Genomic DNA, 21,823 nt, shown 5'->3' with positions numbered 1-21,823 from the left:
TCTGATGATGAAACTCAGCAAATGGTTGAGTTTTTACCCTAAAAATGCCAGCGATATTAAAGCTTGATCCTGGCATGCCTGAGAAAGTGATGATGATATTAAAAGGCAGCGTGGACACTGCTTCCCTTGGAAGAGACTGAGTGCCTGGTTAAATAAATAGCAGGTCTTTGCTGCTCCATGTTGGGAGCTGACGGACAGCTATGATGCTAAAGCAGCCAAAGTCACTGCCTTCCCTGGTGTGCATGCACAGGAGCAGTGTACGGCTGAAGGAAAATCAGGAAATACAGGTTATCTTCACAGTGTCCTGAGGACAGATATCAGGGCTGGGCAGGACTGTGTTTTCAACAGGTCAACAGGGAGAAAAGAGGAATTTCTTTTTGAATTTTTGGTTACTCCAAGTAAAGGATGCTGGGAAACTCCAGAACATTTCAGGAAAGCCACAGTGGATGTCAAGAACTGTCATATAGTATAAGGGCTACCACTCTGTGCAAGGACCCTCATGCACAGCCAGTTGCTCCAAGCCTCCCTACGTGGTCAAAATTACACTTTGATCCACTTGGATCTTAAGAGAAATGAACAAACAAATAAATGAATGAACAAAAGAGAGAGAGAAAGAAAGAGAGGAAGAGAAGAAAAAAGGAGGGAAGGAAGGAATGAAAAGAGGAAGGAAGAGGGAACGAGGGAGGGAAGAGGGGAGGGGGGAAGGAAAGAACTCTGGTGAATTTTAGAAGATTCAGTCTAAATTCAGTTCCTGGAAAAACATTGAGCACAAAGCCAATACTTCTATTTGTAGCCACTTAGAAGATAACTCGCAAAGTGTTATCGCCAAATACAGGTTTGTTGGGATTAACTATCAAGTGAGTAATCAACTGTACAAATACAAACCAGGAATTACTGGCCAGACTTCCCACAAGCTGGAAGAACCTAAGGATCAGTATCAAAGCACAACAGGCTGTGGCTCAACAAACTCTGGGTACTGCAAAAAAAGCAAACCTCACCTGATACTTCTGGGACAGGGGGTTCTCCCGCATACAAGATGTCTGTGTGACTGTTGCCTTTTCCCAGGAGTGCTGAGGTCTCTGCTGCACATCAGTGGCTGGTGTGTGCATCAGCTTTCAAGCATGGTGTTGGCCAACTCTTGGCCTGCTGGAGACTGGCCAGAAGGGAGCCAGTAACAGCTATCTAAGCATAGAAAACAGGACAGAGATGGAGAGATTGAAAATGTCCTCAATGAGCAAAACTGAAAACTAAGCAAACAGATGAGAACAGTCTTCAAACGCCAAGATACAGAGCTCATCTGTATTATCTCCTATGAGGAAAGGCTGAGAGAGTTGGGGTTGTTCAGCCTGGAGAAGAGAAGGCTCCACGCAGACCTTATTGCAGCCTTTCAGTACTTCAAGGGGGCTTGTAAGAAAGATGGGGACAGACTTTTTGGTAGGGCCTGTTGCAATAGGACAAGGGGTAATGGTTTTCAACTGAAAGAGGGTAGATTCAGACTAGATATAAGGAAGAAATTTTTCTCGATGAGGGTGGTGAAACACTGGAACAGGTTGCCTGGAGAGGTTGTAGGTGCCCCATCCCTGAAAACAAGATCAGGTTGGACGGGGCTCTGAGCAACCTGATATTGTTGAAGATGTCCCTGCCCACGGCAGGGGGGTTGGACTAGATGACCTTTAAAGGTCCCTTCCAACCCGAACCATTCTATGATTCTATGATTCATCTCCTCTCAGTTGGATGCAATGCTCTCCTCTACCACACACAGCTTTGATACTGAATTTGGTGTGGGCCTGATTTAAACTTGGACTGATGCATGTCTTTGAGAAGGCCATGGTCTTCAGTAGCCTGAGATTTGTATTTATTCAGGCCTGCTTTTCTGGCCCATCACCTTCACCTTTCATCTGCTGGACCCGCTGTTGCAAAGAAAAGACTTGCTACCCCTACCCTCACTCACCTTCCCGGTGAGTTGTCACCCACTACTCCCCTCCATTTCTGCCAGGGATGTTCTCTCCTTGTCTGTCATCTCCAGAGGGTATCTTCACACTCTTCTTTGGCATGGGGAAGACAAAGGATGTGTTGCAAGTAGTCCCTGGGTTGTACAGTCTAAGCAGAGGAGTACCTCAGAGCTGCACAAACTCTTGTCTGTCCAATGCACGCTCCCTGGGATGACAGATATTCCTGTGTGTCTTCAGCGGTAAAGCATATTTTCTGTGTGTTCAGCTGAGCTATTTTGCACCCACCTCTATTCCTAGAGATGATGCTGAGCAATGGTCCTGTGGGCCAACCTTGCCCAGATAGCTGGTGCAAATGCAAAGAGGGGATCAAGGATTTTGCTGAGTGGTGGAGGGTGCGGTGCAATTGTCCTAGCATCACATTGCCTTCCCTTCAGGATATCCCCCTCCTCAGCCAGTCCTGAGGCGTCTTCCCCCTTAGACATCTCCAGTACAGGTGTCTGAGTCCGACACCTGACTACGACCGCCTCCTAAGAGTGCTTGATGATCTCTGCTGAGCATACAAGGTATCTAAATGCATTTTCCAGATAGAGAAGTTGGTACGAGGTAGATCCCACCCACAATAGCAGCAGCGTCATTTCCCTGCTCAGCTGTGTGACTATCTGGGTGATTCAACCTCGTAGGGGACCTGGGAGCCTGGCTCTGCTGTCCAGGGACAGAGCATCCTGCTGCTTGCACATCTGGCTTTGTCAAGACTGGGAGGAGGTCTCACACCAACTAAAAAATTAACTGGATTGTGAACACACACAAACCTTGCAACCAAATTTCACAAAGAATTCCCATCTCTTGGGACAAACATGGGAGAAAAACTGGAAAAAAACTTCCACTTTTGGAAGACGCTGCTTTCAGCAGTGGGAAAAGGTTTCTTACATCTTCTCATGCTGCATTAGCAGCATGGGATCATACCCATTTTCCCAGCTAAGCCTGGGCACTGATGCCGTATTCCTGCAGCTGCCTGAAGCCAGTCCTGGAAGGCAACTTCCAAAACCCTGTCTCCCCCCATTCCTGCCACTGATGGTCCAGAACTGGCTGTCCTCAGAGGACTTGTTTGCTCAGCAGATTCCCGAAACAGCCCAGTTTCACAATCCCGCAGCTTACGTGATGCTCATGGCACAAGAGTCGCTTCCTGGCAGAGGCTTGGCTTTTCGTACTTGCTGAGTACCTGCCGCGGGGCACGGAGGAAGGTTTTTGGGGTGGAGGGGAGGAGCCGTGGCAAGGGGGACTTCTCAAATAGACAGTCCCTTGGGTGCATGTCCTGCCTCCCCCCTGCCCTGCTCTCCTGTGGAGACAACGAGCGCACAGTATCTTTGCTACCAACATGAGGCTTGTCCTCCTGGCATGTCTCTGGGGTAAGTGAGGTGGGATCTTTTTTTCTCTTTGCTTTTGGCTTGGCATCTCTTTGCCAATGGTTCTCCTCTTCCACTATTGCTTCTTCTACAGCCCATAGCACAAAGCAAATGGGACATTGCGAGGAACTGAAATGCAATCGGTGGTATTTGATCCGTATCTGGTAGCTGAGTGTGGACACTCAGATCCCCTCAGATGTCACTAGGCAGCCACAGGTGGACAGCTGGATGCTGCCCCACCTTGGCAGCAGTACCTAGACACCTTAAGAAGTGTCTCATTTGGGAACTGAATCCCAGCCCTTGTGAGCAAAGACAGCAACACACAAGGTGGGGTTCCCTGCCCCTGTTTCTCTGCTGTGGGTTCCTAGCCTCTGTGGGTTCACAGAATCATAGAATGGTTTGGGTTGAAAGGGACTTTTAAAGGTCATCTAGTCCAACCCTCCCCTGCCATGGGCAGGGACATCTTCAACTAGATCAGGTTTCTCAGAGCCCCGTCCAACCTGACCTTGAATGTTTCCAGGGATGGGGCATCTACAACTTCTCTGGGCAACCTGTTCCAGTGTTTCACTATCCTCATCATAAGAAATTTCTTCCTTATATCTTCCTTTGTTCCCGTGCATCAGGGATGACACCAGACCTGGTGACAACGGGCAGAGGCACCGAGTGTGCTTGGTGGCTACAGTACGTGGGTAGGCGCTTCAGGCTCCCAAGATGATATGTTATCTGAAGGCAACTGGAATTTACAGAGAAGGAGGATTACCATTAGGCATCTCAGCCCATAAACCTTAAAAGTAGCTAAAAAAAAAAAAAAGGCAGATGGAAAAAGGTCTTACCTGGGCAATAACGCTAATGCTTGTCCTGGTGTCAGCAGTTCTGCCCTTGCCTGAAGCTGTTGGTCAATGCTTGGGATCTTGCCAGACTGCTGCATTTAGGAGCAGAAATTGTTGTTTGTGTTGAGCTCTTCTTTGCTGTTGACCTTGTACAGTGGCCACAAAGTCCCCTTCTCCTGAGTTTCCAGGAAAAACAGATCCTGGCAAGTTTTTCCTCAGGCTTTCCCTCCCAGGGTTTGCCTCGACCTCTAGTTAATCCTCAGGGAAATCTGAATGGGAATAGCCTCTTTGCACAAGTCTCCAGACGCATTCCACCTTGAAGATGCTTCTTTGCACAACCCCATTAGCAGGCCCATAGCTGTTCCCATGGCATTTCATTGCTGCCATTAATGTCTGCAGGACTGACAGCAGCCCTGGGGTTAATTCTGTCTGGTGTCTGCCTGAAGTTCAGAGATGGCAATGCTGCTTCATGGTCTGACCCTGACCGAAAGGCAAAAATAAAAATGCCACGCTGTTTGCAACTCATCACATTTTCAGCAGTTTCATTCAGCGGTGTACCTCTTGTCTGGCTGTTGATAAGAGCTGGGTGTCACATCCAGAGTCTCTAGGCAGAGACAAGCACCTCCAGCCCCAATTCGACTGTCTGCTCTGGACACCAGCCCTAGGATGAGATTGGTATGGATCAGCCATGACTCAGCTCTTTCCACTGCCTGTCACAGGAGCCTAGTTTAATCTAATCTAATCTAATCTAATCTAATCTAATCTAATCTAATCTGTCTGGTCACTGACTTTCAGGTGACTGAATCCAGACAAGAGGAATCCCAACTGCTCTGTTATGGTATTTTCACATTATCTGCCCAAACCAATTTTTATTTTTTTTTCCAATAGACTTTATTTTTTTTTAGGTTTTTCTCTCCTTATCTGATCTCTTTATCAAGAAAGTCCCATGGACATGCACTAGGATAGGCAAAGCCCATTGACAGCTGGGTTTGGGAGACGGAGAGCAATGATGGGCTCTAGCAGAGCTCACAGAGTCTTGTCTCTTGCCCGGTGTTTTGCTGTCCTGAATCTCCGCACTCTGCAGAGCTCATGAGACTCGGACTAATATCCTGTATTTCTTCTATTTCAGCTTCCCTTGCAGGAGTCCTTCTGGCAGGTCAGTATTTGTAGGAGGGAGTGGCGCATGAGTCAGCACACACAGCTGTCATAAAATGTCATGCAGAATGATGCTATGTCTGATGTGGAGATTTAAATATGCTGCTCGGGGCCAAGAGACCTTGGTCTGAAGCCTGTTTCTGTGGCCAGTGATCTTCTCTCTGTAAACCACATTCTCCTGATTAGCCAATGGAGAAGACCTGACTCTACCTCCTGTATGCTCTGTGAGGTGCAGCTGGTACCTGCTGGAGATCTCTGGGTGAAAGGAGCAGTACTCATCCAAAACATTGACGAAACAGCTGCTCATTTTAGCAAAGTTAAACATGAAGTCAGGATATCCTCGATGCTGGGGTCTGATCTCCATGAGATGGAGGAATGCCTGGTGTCTCCTTGGCTCCATGAACCAGTGTGGAGGTGCTTCAGGGTTTCAGACCTTGGCATATTTCAGTCCCTGAATTTCTCCCACTACAGCACCCCAGATCCGTGCAAAGGGACAAGGGTATCCGGAGAGATTTGGTTCTTGATATTAGGGTGGCAAACAGTGTTGTGATCAGAGGTTTGGCAGCTGGAGCCAGGTTTTGAGGGGGATTGTGTGTCCTGGTGGGTTCAACAGCAGGAACAGGACTGAGTAGGTCCTTTCCACTCCCGAGTGCTGACTGTCTGTAGGTCCACAACAGCACTCAGCAATCACTGCCAATAGCTGAGCAAACCCAACCCTTCCCTTGGGGAATGGGTAGAAGTGTGTCAATTCTCTCCTCCCTGCTTCCAGTCCTTGTAGCAGCATTTGCTGGGACACACTGGCCTTAACTATGGGGAAACTTACCCAGAACCTGAATGCTGGGGTAGGTTTTGGCGGGGCTACACCTCTCCCCTTACAGCTGAAAATGAACCCTGTGATTTGTACCTCAAAACAGACTTACGGTTCCAAAAACACCTGAGACTTTTGGCCATTCCCAGCTCAAAACCTGGTTCCAGCCACCAAAGATTTGGGATGCTAGAATACCCTGGGCTTTTCTTCCTCCCGGTTTGGCAATAAAGACAGCCTCACTGGGGCAGAAGAGCCCTCTTTCTCATTCCCTGCCTTCACCCTTGGGTGTCTGCTCTCTCCAGAAGATGTAGACACAACCAAACTTGAGATCCGCCTGGTGGGTGGCCCCAACCGCTGCTCTGGGAGAGTCGAGGTGCTTCACGAGGATGTCTGGGGGACCGTCTGTGACGACCAGTGGGATTTACGGGAGGCAAAGGTTGTGTGCAGGCAGCTGGGCTGTGGGACGGCGGTATCGGCCCCTCGGGAGTCCAAATATGGGGAAGGGAAAGGCCAAATCTGGCTGAGCGACATGAAGTGCAAAGGGACAGAAGCGTCCCTCACCGAATGCGAGGCGAAGCCATGGGGAGACACCACCTGCAACCACGTGGAAGATGCCAGCGTGGAGTGCTCAGGTAACCCCCAGGTGTTTTCTACTTCATGCCACATTGGTCCTTCTGCCTCAAATAAGCCAGGGTGCAATTTCTGACCCATCCAGTTAGGAGATCAGGGATGCAGAATGACTTTGTTCAGCTCCAGCTTCCTACCTCACTTGACCCAGAGAAGTTGCATCACAACTCCTGGACCTGGAACAACCTGCAGAGCTGGGAGAGGACACAGATAGTCCCCTCCCTCCCCTGACGGCCTCCATGCTGCCATTATTTTCCCTTCAACTTTTCTTCTCAAGCCAGAAGTTAGGAAGGGAGCCTTTGACAGGTGTTTGGGATGAGCAGAGACAGTTTTTGGTGCATCATGGGAGATTCTGCTTTCTCCAGGTGATCAGGGGCACAGAGACTTGTCCCAAAACTTCTCCCTCATTTGTTTTTGACAGGAACAGAAGTACCTGAGCCAGGGCCAATCCGACTGGTGGGAGGCCCGAACCGATGTGCTGGGAGGGTTGAGGTGCTTCATGAAGAACAGTGGGGCAGCGTGTGCCATGACGACTGGGATCTAAATGATGCCCAAGTCGTGTGCAAGCAACTGGGCTGTGGGGATGCGGTGCTGGCCCCCATTGGAGCCAAGTTTGGACGAGGATTTGACACCATCTGGCTGGATGATGTGAACTGCACAGGGATGGAAGCTGCTCTCTCTGAATGCCCGGCGAGGCCGTGGGGGGACCACAATTGTTACCATGGGGAAGATGCCAGTGCAGTCTGTTCAGGTAATCCTGCCATTCTCCTGCTTTTGCCATCCATGCATTAGGGTGTCCTCGCAATCAACGTGGGCACAACCTTGGACAGGAACAAGGGCTTCCTATGGAGCACTCTGCTACTGAGTTGATGCTAACCTAATAGTCCTGCTGGTGGCCTGGGGTTGTCACATCATGGAAGAGGGCTGCAGTCTGGGAGGTTCTCTCCTCTCTGCTTACTGGGGTGCTCTGTGGCCATTTTTCTTCAGCTCAGGCTTGAGATTAAGACTGCCATTGTGCTTCTTGCTTGGACAGTTGCATGTTACATGTGGAGAAAGCTATGGAGGAGAGGCTGCTGTTTGCAGGGCAGGGCAAGGATACTTGGGGAAGGGGGGGGACACACACCAATGCACAGCCTGAGCATGCCCTCTCTGAATGTGTCTGCAGACTCGGGGATCACCGTCTCCACTTCAGTCCGCCTGGTGGGTGGCCCCAACCGCTGCTCTGGGAGAGTTGAGGTGCTTCACAAGGACGTCTGGGGGACCGTCTGTGACGACCAGTGGGATTTACGGGAGGCAAAGGTTGTGTGCAGGCAGCTGGGCTGTGGGACGGCGGTATCGGCCCCTCGGGAGTCTAAATATGGGGAAGGGAAAGGCCAAATCTGGCTGAGCGATGTGAACTGCACAGGGACAGAAGCGTCCCTCACTGAATGCGAGGCGAAGCCATGGGGAGACAACATCTGCAACCACGTGGAAGATGCCAGCGTGGAGTGCTCAGGTAACCTCCCCCTCCGTCCCCCATCCTGCACGTGCTGGGCAGTAGGATGGGCAGATCCCACCACACACATGGCCCCTGCCTGAATCAGGGCTGGTCCTGAGTCCCAGTGCAGCTCTGTGGATGTCTGCTGGTGGGAACAAGAGAGGGACACAGCTGATTAACTCTGGGTGCAGTGCTTGCCCAATGACCCAGGGCGGGCATGTGGATGTAGCTGACCCAGGGGCAGCATTAAATCCTCTCCTACCCGAGACTGCTCTGGTCTCTTGTCCCACCTCTGCGCTGCGGGGCGATTAGCGTTAGCAGACTCCTTGAAGCAGACACGCAGTAGAGCCTGCAGCCATCCATGAAGACCAGGAAAGCTTCCTCCTGCCCTTTTCCCACAGCCCCTCTCCCTGGCTTTTCTGTCTTCCTTCCTACCCCAGAGAAGCCTAGACCTTGCCATATGTCTGGTGTGCTCGGAGATACCTGAGCCTCTGCTGAGCAGGCAAGCTTTCCACAGGCAGTGGGGTGTGTAGGACGCTCCCTTAACATTTATTTTCTGGGCATTGGTACAGAGGTGGACATTCCTGAGGAGGGACCGGTTCGGCTCGTGGATGGCCCGAACAAGTGTGCTGGGAGAGTTGAGGTGCTCCACGAGAACCGGTGGGGCAGTGTGTGTGATGACCACTGGGACATGAAGGACGCCAAGGTGGTGTGCAAGCAGGTGGGCTGCGGGTCACCGCTGTCAGCTCTTGGAGGCGCCCGCTATGGGCGAGGGCCAGACATCATCTGGCTGGACGATGTCAAATGCAATGGGACGGAAGAAAGCATCTTTGACTGTCAGGCCAGGCCATGGGGTGAACACAACTGCTATCACGGAGAGGATGCTGATGTTGTTTGTGCAGGTAACTACCCATCACCGTGGCATCGGAAGTGGTGTGGGGACAGGGTCAAACACTTCTAGCAGCGCCAGCAGGCTGGACTGCAGGGTACAGAAGGGGAATCACAGGGCAGGAAGGCTCCCCCCAGCTCAGGATTATGCTGGTGGAGGCAGGGAAATGGATACAGCAGGGAGCTGTAAGGAATACAGAGCTTTTGGTTAGGATGGATGTGGTGGGACCAGCTGGTGGGAGAGGGGCATCAGCAGAGCAGAAGCAAACACACCAGTGACCGTCTGACTATGGGATGGATCCTGCCGGGGAGATGCTGACAAGGGACTTTTGTATAGGGCAAGGCTCCTAAAGGGCAGAAAGAGGGAAAGTAGGGAAGTTTCTAGGGCAGGAGGTAACGATGAGCATCCATGGGAGGCAAGGGGAGGACAGCTGGAACGGTGTCTGGGGCGAGATGCCTCTGTATTGGTCCATCATCAATACTCAATAAATGTCTGACTTGGACTCTCTGAAGCTCTTGGGAGCTGGGTTCCTGACTCCTCATGCCCTGTTTCTTGGGAAAGAAGCTTGGACAGGCCCTGCATGGGTGAAGGAAGGAATCCCTGGGAGTCTTTGGCTGGTTTCATTGTGGAGGAGCAGGGCTGTAGTGTCTTGGATTTCACCTGGGTGCTGCACAGGGTCATGCTGTCAGGACCATGTGCTGCAGTCCTTTGGATCAAGCAGTGCATTGTGCATCAGGGTCAGAGTCTGCTCTTCATGCAGTCCTGTCCTGGCTCTCACAGGGCCCTGTCCAAAGCTCAGATGTTGGGTTCCCAACAGCCCCAACCCACAGACCTTCTTTGGGAGCAGATTCCTTGTCACTTCTGGCAGGCAATTCTGGTGTCAGAGAGTTCCTGGGAGCAGATTTTGCTTTACCTTGTTCCCTTTCTTTGCAGTTAACAAGAACCTGGAAGAGCCAGAAGCACCATAAGTGCCAGACTGGCCCCACTGGACTGTGCTCACCTTGCCGCAGGAAGGTGGGCCAGCAAGATTCAGCTAAGAAGGCGAAGGGCAGGCATGTTGCAGAACCACCAGTGTGCCATAATGGGATCCAGGGCTTGGCAAAACCGTTCTCTCTCATCCTTTGAAGGATCCACAAACTTGGTTATAACCGCACTGATGGAAAACCCAGCTCAACACATTATTCCCACTGCAAAGCGAACATCACAAAGTATGTGATGAAAACATCAATAAAGTTCCCCTAAAACTGAACATCTGGCTGTCTCCTAAATTGCTTGTGGACTTCTGCTGCCTGAACACATATCTGGCAATGAGCTGTTGGTCCAACATGATGAATATTTATGTGATGAATGAATACGATGAATATTTATGCCAATAGTATGGCAGCGTACCATTTCTCAGGTCTGCAGAGAAACATTTGCCTCCACTGACATTCAGACCAGTAACAAGGGTAGCCATGAGAGCCTTGGGATGTGAACATTGCACAACACAAACTTATCCCTGAAGGTTTGTCTGTCCCTCCTTGGAAGGGACCAAGGGGAACTGCCCCCCATAGGGAACAATTCACCCCTTTTCCTCCTTCACTCTTCCCACAGACTAAAGCTGGCACTTTACAGGTGGATAATTTCCCATTTCAGGGATGTCCAATCAAGATTTAGCCTCCAACACAGATAGTTTTTGTGATTTGTTGCTTTCCAAAACGCAATGTACTTTGTGCCTGTCGGCACAACACAAATGCTTCAATCCCAACAAAGCAAAGAGCAAAGCTCTTTAGCTCAATATTGACATCGGCTGTCTCCAAGTTAGTTGGCCAACTCAAGCTAGTTTTATGGAAAGGACAGATGACTAGATCCTCTTCCCCACCTCCCTCCAGACCAGTTCACCCCATTCATCCCAGGGCAAAGATACCCCTGATTTGGGCACGTCAGTTGGGTGCTTGCATTTGAGTGTGATAGATCTGAGTCTCAGTTGTTTGCTTCTGTACTGCATGCTTTTTGGACTTCAGAAATCACTTTTGTTTGGGTTAAATGAATGTTGTACTCCTGTTGGCTGGCAATATCATCTCTCTTCTCCACTCTGGAACATCTGTGAGGTTTAGATCCCACCTGGAAAGAAATGTATGCAATCCAGACCTGTAAAAGCAGCTTGCTTTAGCCTGACAAGCCACTGAAAGTTACTAGTGTGCATATAATATTTAGTGATATTTAAAAAATGCAAATAGGAAAAATGTGCTGCCACATGGAGAGATGGGAATCATCCCTCAAAACAGCAAGCTCCAACTCCATGCCTCCAATGTCATCCTGTGGTACTTGTGTAAAACAAGAAGGTTAGACTGGGAAAGCACAAAGAGCCACCAGCCCCAGCATCCAACCTAGAAGCTTAGTATCAACTAATGCCTAGTAGAACGGGACATGGATGAAGGTTACCTGAGCATACAAGGCCCGCATCTTCTCCGTGATTACAGTCATGGACTCCCCAAGGCCTCACCACACACTCGGAGAGGGCTGCCTCTCTACCAGAGCATTTCACATCATCCAACCAGATACAACAAAAACTTTGCCCAAAATAAGCTGAACCTGGGGTGGACATGGCTGTCCTGCAGCCCAGCTGCTGGCACACCACTGCAGCATCACTCAAGTCTCAGCTGTCATCACAGATCATCCTCCACTGCTGGCTATGAAGCACCTCAGCTCTCCTGGCACAATGAATTGGGCCATTCACCAGCCAGAGAGGAGGCACTTCTGGAATACCTGCACAAAAAGCAACTGAAAAAGATAAATGCACACAAATACATTGCACCTGAACCCTGCTGACACATTGTAGGGGACGAGTGCCAAGCAGGGTGTCCCATGGATGAAAAATGGATGGCTAAAGAGGACATTTTGGGTGTCCACTCAGGGTTACCCCAAAGTCTGTGTGGCACTGCACGGCCTGCAGGCTGGCAGAAATGTGCCAGTTAGGACTGGGAGTGGTATTTCAGTCTCCCAGCCAGTAAGGCATGCTAATGCATCCCTTCCAAGCAGGCACGTTTCAGATGGTTTGTTTGAATCGCTGCCGATGCTACAGTGACACGGGACCCTGTGCCTGCTCTGTATAAATAGCAATCTGCTGGGCTGAGCTCTGAAATAAAAATCTAATGTTATCTACAGACGAAACCTGTAAAAGGGAGCAATTCAGGAGCCTCCAATTAGGTGTCTTTTCCCATTTGAGATGCGTTGGGGCATCCTTGCCATCCTCCAGCTGTGATGTCGGAAGCGTGTGGGTCTCATAGCTTCAGGGTTGTATCAGTCAGCCCCATGTAGATGTCTGCATACTGTTAGGTGTCTTACATAGCATTAGGTACCTATGTCCAGGAACATGATGCATGCCCAAATAAACTGGGTCACGTATGTGAAGCTTCGTAATGTCCATCAGTGAACAGACTGGCCAATGCCCATATTGCTTAACCTTCTTTTGGCCTTACACTTTTTACTCCAGTTACTGCAATATTCACCATGTGTTCTGAATAATTTGCTAGGAGAAAGCAGATTATGCTAATGTATATTAATAGACACTTACTATTCCTTGAAAACTCTCATGGCTGGTAAAACCAGCTGAATTGGACAATAAATCACCTTAAAAAGCATCAGCCAACCGTTTCCTGCACTGAAGCAGTGTGCCAAATAAAATTAGTCAAAAGGGGAGGTTAAAATTAGGTTTTTAACAGAGGGTCTGTCCTGTTCATGGCTGAGAACGCAGCACTGGGTGACAGCATTTCAACCAGCTCAGCTGCAGGCGTGCACTTTGCTATGTTCATGGTAGGGGAGATGACTCCTCCTGAAAGAGCGTTGAGTTCTCCTGAAGTTTCCCAAAGCTCTTCATGGAAAGAAGGAGGGACTCCAGGAAAGCTCTGCTAGCTTCTCACTCTGACATCCCAGAAATGTAGAAAAAAATGGCTAAAAGTTGAGAAAACAGGATGCCTGATTTTAAAGAAAATATTGGAATTGTTTAGGATTGCCCTGAAAGACTATTAGACTAGGTTTTCGAGCCTGGATAAAGGTCTGCTGGTCTGATCTCATAGCTGACCTCGCTTTGAGCAGGAGACTGGTGTAGAGACCTCCTGTGGTCCTTTCAACCTGAATTATCCTACGAGCCTCCCAATCGCTTTAACAAAGCAAGAGGTTTCTTCAGGACTGCAGATTGCAAGAGACACTAGAGAGAAAACTGAAAAAGCACTTAGATACAAATGCTGTAAAGACACATTCAGGGGTTTCAGGTTTCTAAAATTCTCTATGAATCCTGAAATGGGACATTTTATTTCTTCTCATGATAGAATGAAATGGACTTCCCAATCAGCCAGAGACCAAGACTTTCTGACAACACTGCTTAGTTTTACTTGTGATCTTCATGTAAAAGTGTAGAATGGGTTTATGATTAATAGCACACACTTGGACAGAGAAGACCTTCCACCAAGGGTAAAAATCTTTCCTCCATGTTTTCCAACACCATTGAAACTGAGACACAGAGAGGGGTTACCTGAGCACACCACACCAGCACCCTCTCCATGCTCGCAGTTATGGGACCTCCAAGACTGAGAGAGGGCAGCTTCATTCCCTGAGCAATTCACATCGTCCAGCCAGATGGGGTCAGGCCCTTGCCCAAAATGAGCTGAACCAGGGGCTGACAGCGCTGCCCCACGGCCCAGCTGCCTGCACACAACTCTGGCTTCAGCTGTATCCCAGCCGTCATCACACACGGCTCCCCACTGCTGCTCATGAAACACCTTGACTCTGCCAGCGCAACGATTTGGACCGTTCAACGAGCCGGATGGGAGCTGGTTCTGCAACACCTGGACGAAAACACAATTGCAAAGTGTTCAAGGAGCTTTGCATGCCTCAGAGCTCTGTGGAGAGGGCAAAAACCCCTCCTCATAGGGGTCTTGTGCTAAAAAAGGTTGTGGACGTGGATGTTGATCACCAGAGCATGTGAGCTTTGCTACCTAGATGAGCCAATTCATACCTGCAGCAGATTACTACTGGAGAGAGCTTCAATAAACTGAACTCAGGACCTGAACTCTTGGCTCAGGGCCTCAGGGTAAGCTGTAGATGCTGCCAATGCCATCACTGGCTACACAGCACTCTCATTTTCTGCAGAGGTCAAGGATGGCCAGGGCAGCCTGTTCCCCTTGTTTTTCCTTCCCACAGCATCTTCCCAGAAATATTCCCCAGCCACTGTGGCACAGGTCTCTCTGTCACGATGTTGTGCTGCTGTGATTTCAAGTGGAGAGTGCCCTTTACCTCGTTACTCAACACTACCCTCCCGCACATCACTCCACAGCACCTGAGCCTGCCTTCTCCCCGCTTGGCCCATACTGCAGATGGAATTTCAGCTACCTAAATACACATGCCCATTTTGGGAGCCAATTTATTCTGCCTGGTTTCCAGCTGCTGCTCCAGAGGAGCACCGGGTCCTCTGTCATATTCCCCAGCACTGTGCAGGTATCTTGGATCCCCTAAGAAATCTAAAATAGCACTGGATTCACTCCTTCTGTATCTCATGGTAAAATGTGTCCCCCCAGCGCCACAGACAACTATTCCTGAAACATAGCCCCCATTGCACCCCACATTACATGGCATAACAGTACCTGAGCAGATCACACCAGCATCTTCTCTGTGGTTACAGTTGTGGTCTCCCCAAGACCATGCTCAGCAATCAGAGAGGGCGGTTTCAGCCCCTGCACAGTTCACATCATCCAGCCAAATTTGGCCAGTTCCTTGTCCAAACCAAGCAGAGCCGGAGGCTGAGACCGCTGTCCCACAGCCCATCTGCCTGCACACCACTTGAGCATCTGTTAAATCCCAGCTGTTGTCACAGACGGTTCCCCACTGCTGCTCATGAAACACCTCGACTCTCCCAGAGCAGAAATTCAAACCGTTCACCAGTCGGATCGGGGCTGGTTCTGGAACACCTGAACCAAAAAGGTGAGACCAGGTAAGTTTTATTCTGGCAAACACATTCCTGCTAGCCATGTCAGCAAACGCATCATGTACCCGTTGGCTTAGTACAACTGACAAGGACAAGCAGCATGGAGAAAGAAAGTTCAACGTGGTTGTTTTCCCTCCTCTTGTCCCAGAAGTCAAGGAAAGGTGCTGTCCAAAACCGAGGACTTCTTTCCCCCTCTGTCTTTAACTAGAAAGATACCTGTGCCCAGACAGCAAATGCAGGTAACTTTACTGACCAAGGGAAAGGACTTTAGCAAGAAAGAACTCTTCAGGAGAACAGTGAGAAAACTGGGGTATGATTCATCTCAGCTAGACTTGGAGCCCTTAAGCATAAACTTCCAGGGGCTTGCCTGAGCATTGGTACCTGGTGCCATCTGAGAGGCCAAGGGAATCCCAGACATCGCAATGGGGTTGGCAGACTTGATGCAGGACACAAGGGAGATTGGTGCCCTTCTGGATCTGCAATTAAAGACTGGGTGGGATATAGTGGGACATCTCAGATGACACTAGACGCCTATGTTTAGGCAACTGAACCTCACTTTTACAACTCTGCTGAGGACGCTCGGTACCCTTAATAGTCAATGGAAGGAAATGAGTACTGTTGGGTTACAACTTCTTTAATCTGCTTTGGGCACCTGCATCAGGATGGGCCAAATCCTGCCATTGACTGCACTGACTCCTAGCCGTACTTTGGTTCAGGCTGACTAAGAAGCAACAGACCTCACGTCCTTGTGGGGAACTTGCGAGCTGGAAAGCCCCTGGCTCATGTACAGGGGAGTGAATGTGCCTTGAAAAAATATTTTGAAAGGTGGTTTTGAAACCCAGAAATGCAAGATAACCAAAGTACAGAACAAGATACCAGAGCTAAAACGAAGACATCTATTTTGTCTATACTATTGACTAATAGCCAACTACTTCACTCTATAAATATTACCATGAGGATGGGCCCAGTTTAAGCTCTCCCTGAATTGCAGCTGGACTGCACACCAGGTGGCTCTCCCCTTCAGCAAGGACCCCTCTCAAGGTTAGAGATTCCTTACCTGAGGTGAAGAGATCCCTCCTTACCCAAGGTGGAGAGATCCCTTACCCATGACAGATCCTGGGTAAGTGACTGATAGCATGGTGAATTAATACTAATGAAACGTTACTACGTTTCATAGCTACTACTAGCTATGTAGCTACTCAATATTATTATAAACATTGTATGGATAATTCCATTAGACATAAACCATTGTGCAAGTCTGACACTAAGATTGGACCCAGCTGCTCTTAGGCTCCATAAGGAGTTTAGAAAGCAAGGGGGTCCACTCCAAACCTCGTGACTCAACGGGAGGGTCCTCCTTACTCTTTGCGTCTCCAGTCTCTGTGTGAATCATTCTAACTCAGTTCTAACTCAATTTTCCATTGTATGTTTCTTCCATGCAGTAATTAATAAGGTGAACCTTGCCATCAAACTTACTGAACCATGTCAAATCACTGTTAAACTTTGTTAAATTCCATCAAACTCACTGAACTCTCTCAAATTATTATTTTACCTCAATAAAAGATATTGCTGCTTGTCTCTTTTGGGTGAGGTACATTCCACTCATCCATGACAGAGGTAAAATGATCACATAGAGGATGAAGAAGAATTAATTAAGTGACAAGTCTTCACAAAGGGATTTAAGGGATATAAAGAATTGAGAGTGACACTCTACAGTGTCATGCTGTTCTGAGAAAGGCACGGACATGTATAAATGGGAGTGCTGACTGTAAGTTATGCAAACCAAGCCTTCAGAGCTACTCAGCACTGGCAAAGCCCCAGATAGCAAAACAAACTAAAAGAAATAGGCCCAACAGTTAAGGAGAAAGCAGAGAAGAATGACAGGAATGAGAAGCAGCTTAAAAATGTGTCTCGAGGGAAATGGGAAGAAGCTGAGGAAACGGAAAAGGGACATAGCAGTATGGTAGGTGCAAAGAATAAATGGTAGTAATGCGCACCGCAAAGAGACAAGAGGCTGTAGAATAAATTCCAGGTAATGATAGTGAGCGCAGGGTTTCCTCCTAGTGGCAACAAAGTGCAGTGCTGCAACGCTGAGGAAATTTGTCTCAACTGTGGAGGTTTCAGAGAAGACGCTGGAAAAACATTGGTGAAAAAAGGTCTCATGAAGATGGTTCTACCAAGTGAGGGAGGAGGAGAGGTAGATTAAGTGGGTTTCTGCAAGTTTTTTTTAATATTCTTGTCTGGAAGAGAAAAGAGAGAGAAAAATGGAGAGTGTATCTTGATTTTTCAAGTGTGGTATGTTCATTGGGGTTGTCACTGGCAGCTGTAGAAGAGTCCAAGTGAGTCTACACCCTCTATAACAGGATGAATCACACCAGTCCTGCAATGCCACCATGTTTACTGGTAACTCACGTGGGAAAAAGTCCCAAATTTAAATTCTTCTGCACAGCCAGCAGCAGACTGGACTGTAGCATCACAGTGCCATGATTAGCTTTTGAATGGGAAGGAGAGGGGAACACAGATGATTTACCCACATCCCTGTTTGAAGCACTGCACTCTGTACAGTACTATGGTTTTAGAGTCATAAGATGGAAGAGGGTACCCTATGGCATTTCAAACATCCCTCCACATGCCCCAAAAGTCAAGCAGTTGGTGACACAGATGAGACTTACCCAGCACACACCACCAGCATCTTCTCCATGCCTACAGCTATGGACTCCCCATAGAGTGGTCTCACATTTGGAGAGGGCAGTTTCAGTCCCTATGCAGTTCATGTCATCCAACCAGATAGGGCCAGTTCCTTCTCCTAAATAAGCAGAGACCAGAGTGGATAGTGCTCTCCCATAGCCCAGCTGTCGGCAAACAACTTCAGCATTGCTTATATCCCAGCTGTCATCACATACTGTTCCCCACTGCTGGCCATAAAAAACTTCAACTCTCCCACTGCAATGATTTGGTCCATTCATTAACCACAGTGGAGCTATTCTTGGTATATCTGAAGAAAAAAAACAAGGACAGGGATATACATTCAGTTGCCATTTGCGTGATTAAAAATAAGATAAAATGTATGTGAGCCTAATGACATCCAGGATGCATTTATCCAGTTGCATAATGTTGGGATATCTTCCCCAGTTCTTGTATTCAGAGGTAAGTGGACAGTAGACAGCGTACTGTATTCTGCAGAATATAAGTCAGAAAGCCAAGCCAAGGAAAGCATGCAGCTTCTGTTTACAGAAACAGCTACACACATAACAAAAAAAAGAGGAATTTGTAACAGGTCTCCACTGTGATGAAAGAGAGATCACAATCCAGATTCAGGACACTTCTAAGACAGATCCTGCTGCTGAGGTGGTACATGAATACCCCTCTTGGAAATAGAAAACCTTCCCCATCATACAGATGGACACAGAGAGGGGTTACCTGAGCACACCACACCAGCACCCTCTCCATGCTCGCAGTTATGGGACCTCCAAGACTGGGCCCTACACTCAGAGAGGGCAGCTTCATTCCCTGAGCAATTCACATCGTCCGGCCAGATGGGGTCAGGCCCTTGCCCAAAATGAGCTGAACCAGGGGCTGACAGCGCTGCCCCGCGGCCCAGCTGCCTGCACACAACTCTGGCTTCAGCTGTATCCCAGCTGTCATCACACACGGCTCCCCACTGCTGCTCACGAAACACCTTGACTCTGCCAGCGCAACGATTTGGACTGTTCAACGAGCCGGATGGGAGCTGGTTCTGCAACACCTGGACCAAAACACAATTGCAAAGTGTTCAAGGAGCTTTGCATGCCTCAGAGTTCTGTGGAGAGGGCAAAAACCCCTCCTCACAGGGGTCTGGAGGTCAACAGGGCTTGGGCCCATGATGTGTAAAGTGACACTAGGTACCTATGGCCTCACAGCTTGATCCCACATCCTCGGCTAGAGCTTTTGCAATAAATCAATCACCTGCAGAGTGATCATAGATGAGCACCCAGGTTACTTCCCTAACAACAGACCACCGAAATGGGGAGGAGGGAATAGAGTGCTGATGGAAACAGTGCATTTGAGAGTGCTGAGTCCCCACTTGTGAGCTTCTACAATCCTGGCCATCAGGACTGGTCAACAAAGTTGGCAGCACCCTAGTCCCCATGAGAGGTTCAGGGCCACTGGCACGCTTCCTACAAATACAGGCTGTCCCTCGTACCCCACATCTCATGACATGCATTAGTGGTACCTGAGCACTCCACACCAGCATCCTCTCTGTGGTTACAGTTGGGGTCTCCCCAAGGTCTGGCCCTGCAGTCGGTGAGGATGGTTTCAGCCCCTGCACAGTTCACACCATCCAGTCAAATTTGGCCAGTTCCTTGTCCAAACTTAGCAGATCCGGGGGCTGAGACTGCTGTCCCACAGCCCAGCTGCCTGCACAAGACTTGAGCATCTGTTAATCATAGAATCATAGAATCATTGAGGTTGGAAAAGACCTCTAAGATCATCGAGTCCAACCGTCAACCCAACACCCCCATGCCCACTAAACCATGTCCCTAAGCGCCTCATCTACATGTCTTTTAAATACCTCCAGGGATGGGGACTCCACCACTTCCCTGGGCAGCCTGTTCCAATGTTTAACCACTCTTTCAGTAAAGAAATTTTTCCCCACGTCCAATCTAAACCTCCCCTGCCGCAACTTGAGGCCATTTCCTCTCGTCCTATCGCTTGTTACTTGGGAGAAGAGACCAACACCCACCTCGCTACAACCTCCTTTCAGGTAGTTGTAGAGAGCGATGAGGTCTCCCCTCAGCCTCCTTTTCTCCAGGCTGAACAGTCCCAGTTCTCTCAGCCACTCCTCATAAGACTTGTTCTCCAGACCCCTCACCAGCCTCGTTGCCCTTCTCTGGACACGCTCCAGCACCTCAACGTCCTTCTTGTAGTGAGGGGCCCAAAACTGAACACAGTATTCGAGGTGCGGCCTCACCAGTGCCGAGTACAGGGGCACGATCACTTCCCTGCTCCTACTGGCCACACTATTTCTGATACAGGCCAGGATGCCATTGGCCTTCTTGGCCGCCTGGGCACACTGCCGGCTCATGTTCAGCCGGCTGTCGACCAGCACCCCCAGGTCCTTTTCCGACAGGCAGCTTTCCAGCCACTCTTCCCCAAGCCTGTAGCGCTGCATGGGGTTGTTGTGGCCGAAGTGCAGGACCCGGCACTTGGCCTTGTTGAACCTCATACAGTTGGCCTCGGCCCATCGATCCAGCCTGTCCAGGTCCCTCTGCAGAGCCTTCCTACCCTCGAGCAGATCAACACTCCCACCCAACTTGGTGTCGTCTGCAAACTTACTGAGGGTGCACTCGATCCCCTCATCCAGATCATCAATAAAGATATTAAACAAGACCGGCCCCAGTACTGAGCCCTGGGGAACACCGCTCGTGACCGGCCGCCAACTGGATGTAACTCCATTCACCACAACTCTCTGGGCCCGGCCATCCAGCCAGTTTTTGACCCAGCGCAGAGTCCACCTGTCTAAGCCGTGAGCCGCCAGCTTCTCTAGGAGAATGCTGTGGGAGACGGTGTCAAAGGCCTTGCTGAAGTCCAGGCAGACCACATCCACAGCCTTTCCCTCATCCACTCGGTGGGTCACCTGGTCATAGAAGGAGATCAGGTTGGTCAAGCAGGACCTGCCTCTCATGAACCCGTGCTGGCTAGGCCTGATCCCCTGGTTGTCCCGCTCATGCCTTGTGAGCGCCCTGAAGATGAACCACTCCATCATCTTCCCCGGCACCGAGGTCAGGCTGACAGGCCTATAGTTCCCCGGATCCTCCTTCCGGCCCTTCTTGTGGATGGGCGTCACATTGGCAAGCCTCCAGTCTTCCGGGACCTCCCCCGTTAACCAGGACTGCTGATAAATGATGGAGAGCGGCTTGGCGAGCACCTCCGCCAGCTCCCTCAGCACTCTCGGGTGGATCCCATCCGGCCCCATAGACTTGTGAGTGTCCAGGTGGCATAGCAGGTCATTGACTGCTTCCTCCTGGATTACGGGGGGTTCATCCTGCTCGCCGTCCCCGTCTTCCAGCTCGGGGGGCCGAGTACCCTGAGGATAACTGGTCTGCCTGTTAAAGACTGAGGCAAAGAAGGCATTGAGTACCTCAGCCTTTTCCTCATCCTCAGTGACAATGTTCCCCCTTGCATCCAATAAAGGATGGAGATTCTCCTTGGCTCTCTTCTTGTCATTAATATATTTGTAAAAACTTTTTTTGTTGTCTTTAACGACAGCGGCCAGATTGCGTTCTAGCTGGGCTTTTGCCTTTCTCATTTCTTCTCTGCACGACCTAACAAGATCCCTGTACTCTTCTTGAGTCGCCTGCCCCTTCTTCCACAAGCGGTAAACTCTCCTTTTTTTCCTGAGTCCCAGCAAGAGCTCCCCGTTCAGCCAGGCCGGTCGTCTTCCCCGCCCATTCTTCTTACGGCGTACAGGGACAGCCTGCTCCTGCGCCTTTAAGACTTCCTTCTTGAAGATCGTCCAGCCTTCCTGGACCCCTTTGCCCTTCAGGACCGTCTCCCACGGGACTCTCTCAACCAGCGTCCTGAACAGGCCAAAGTCTGCCCTCCGGAAGTCCATGGTTGTGGTTTTGCTGCCCCCCTCCTTACTTCACCAAGAAGCGAGAATTCTATCATTTCATGGTCGCTAAGCCCAAGATGGCCTCTGACCACCACATCTCCCACCAGTCCTTCTCTGTTTGTAAA

At 49.7% G+C, this 21,823-nt stretch overlaps 1 protein-coding gene and 1 pseudogene across 2 annotated transcripts; one reads left to right on the top strand and one right to left on the bottom strand.

Annotated features, from left to right (window-relative positions):
• The first annotated feature begins 3,262 nt into the window (after positions 1 to 3,262).
• On the top strand, positions 3,263 to 10,390 carry LOC143169489 (scavenger receptor cysteine-rich domain-containing group B protein-like). Of its 2 annotated transcripts, none has more exons than XM_076356900.1 (7): positions 3,263 to 3,358; positions 5,315 to 5,341; positions 6,454 to 6,780; positions 7,197 to 7,526; positions 7,941 to 8,270; positions 8,825 to 9,154; positions 10,075 to 10,390. In XM_076356900.1, the coding sequence occupies exons 1-7, from the start codon at positions 3,328 to 3,330 to the stop codon at positions 10,107 to 10,109; spliced, it is 1,410 nt and encodes a 469-aa protein (XP_076213015.1). In that variant the 5' UTR covers positions 3,263 to 3,327; the 3' UTR covers positions 10,110 to 10,390. The 2 variants fall into 2 exon arrangements, with proteins under 2 accessions (XP_076213015.1, XP_076213014.1); XM_076356899.1 differs by having other exon boundaries at positions 3,264 to 3,358; positions 6,451 to 6,780.
• A 1,389-nt stretch (positions 10,391 to 11,779) lies between these two features.
• The window catches only part of LOC143169246 (scavenger receptor cysteine-rich domain-containing protein DMBT1-like), a 29,291-nt pseudogene continuing 19,247 nt past the window's right edge, over positions 11,780 to 21,823 (bottom strand).

This window comes from Aptenodytes patagonicus, chromosome 20 (assembly GCF_965638725.1).
Source record: "Aptenodytes patagonicus chromosome 20, bAptPat1.pri.cur, whole genome shotgun sequence".
Lineage (NCBI taxonomy): Eukaryota > Metazoa > Chordata > Aves > Sphenisciformes > Spheniscidae > Aptenodytes > Aptenodytes patagonicus.
This window is presented reverse-complemented; position numbering and strand designations above follow the sequence as displayed.

Excerpts from the sequence above, each read along its gene's own strand:
- LOC143169489 (XM_076356899.1), top strand. The coding sequence starts at position 3,328 with ATGAGGCTTGTCCTCCTGGCATGTCTCTGGG. Across the intron at positions 6,781-7,196 it reads TGCCAGCGTGGAGTGCTCAG|GAACAGAAGTACCTGAGCCA; the intron begins GTAACCCCCAGG and ends TGTTTTTGACAG. Across the intron at positions 8,271-8,824 it reads TGCCAGCGTGGAGTGCTCAG|AGGTGGACATTCCTGAGGAG; the intron begins GTAACCTCCCCC and ends GCATTGGTACAG.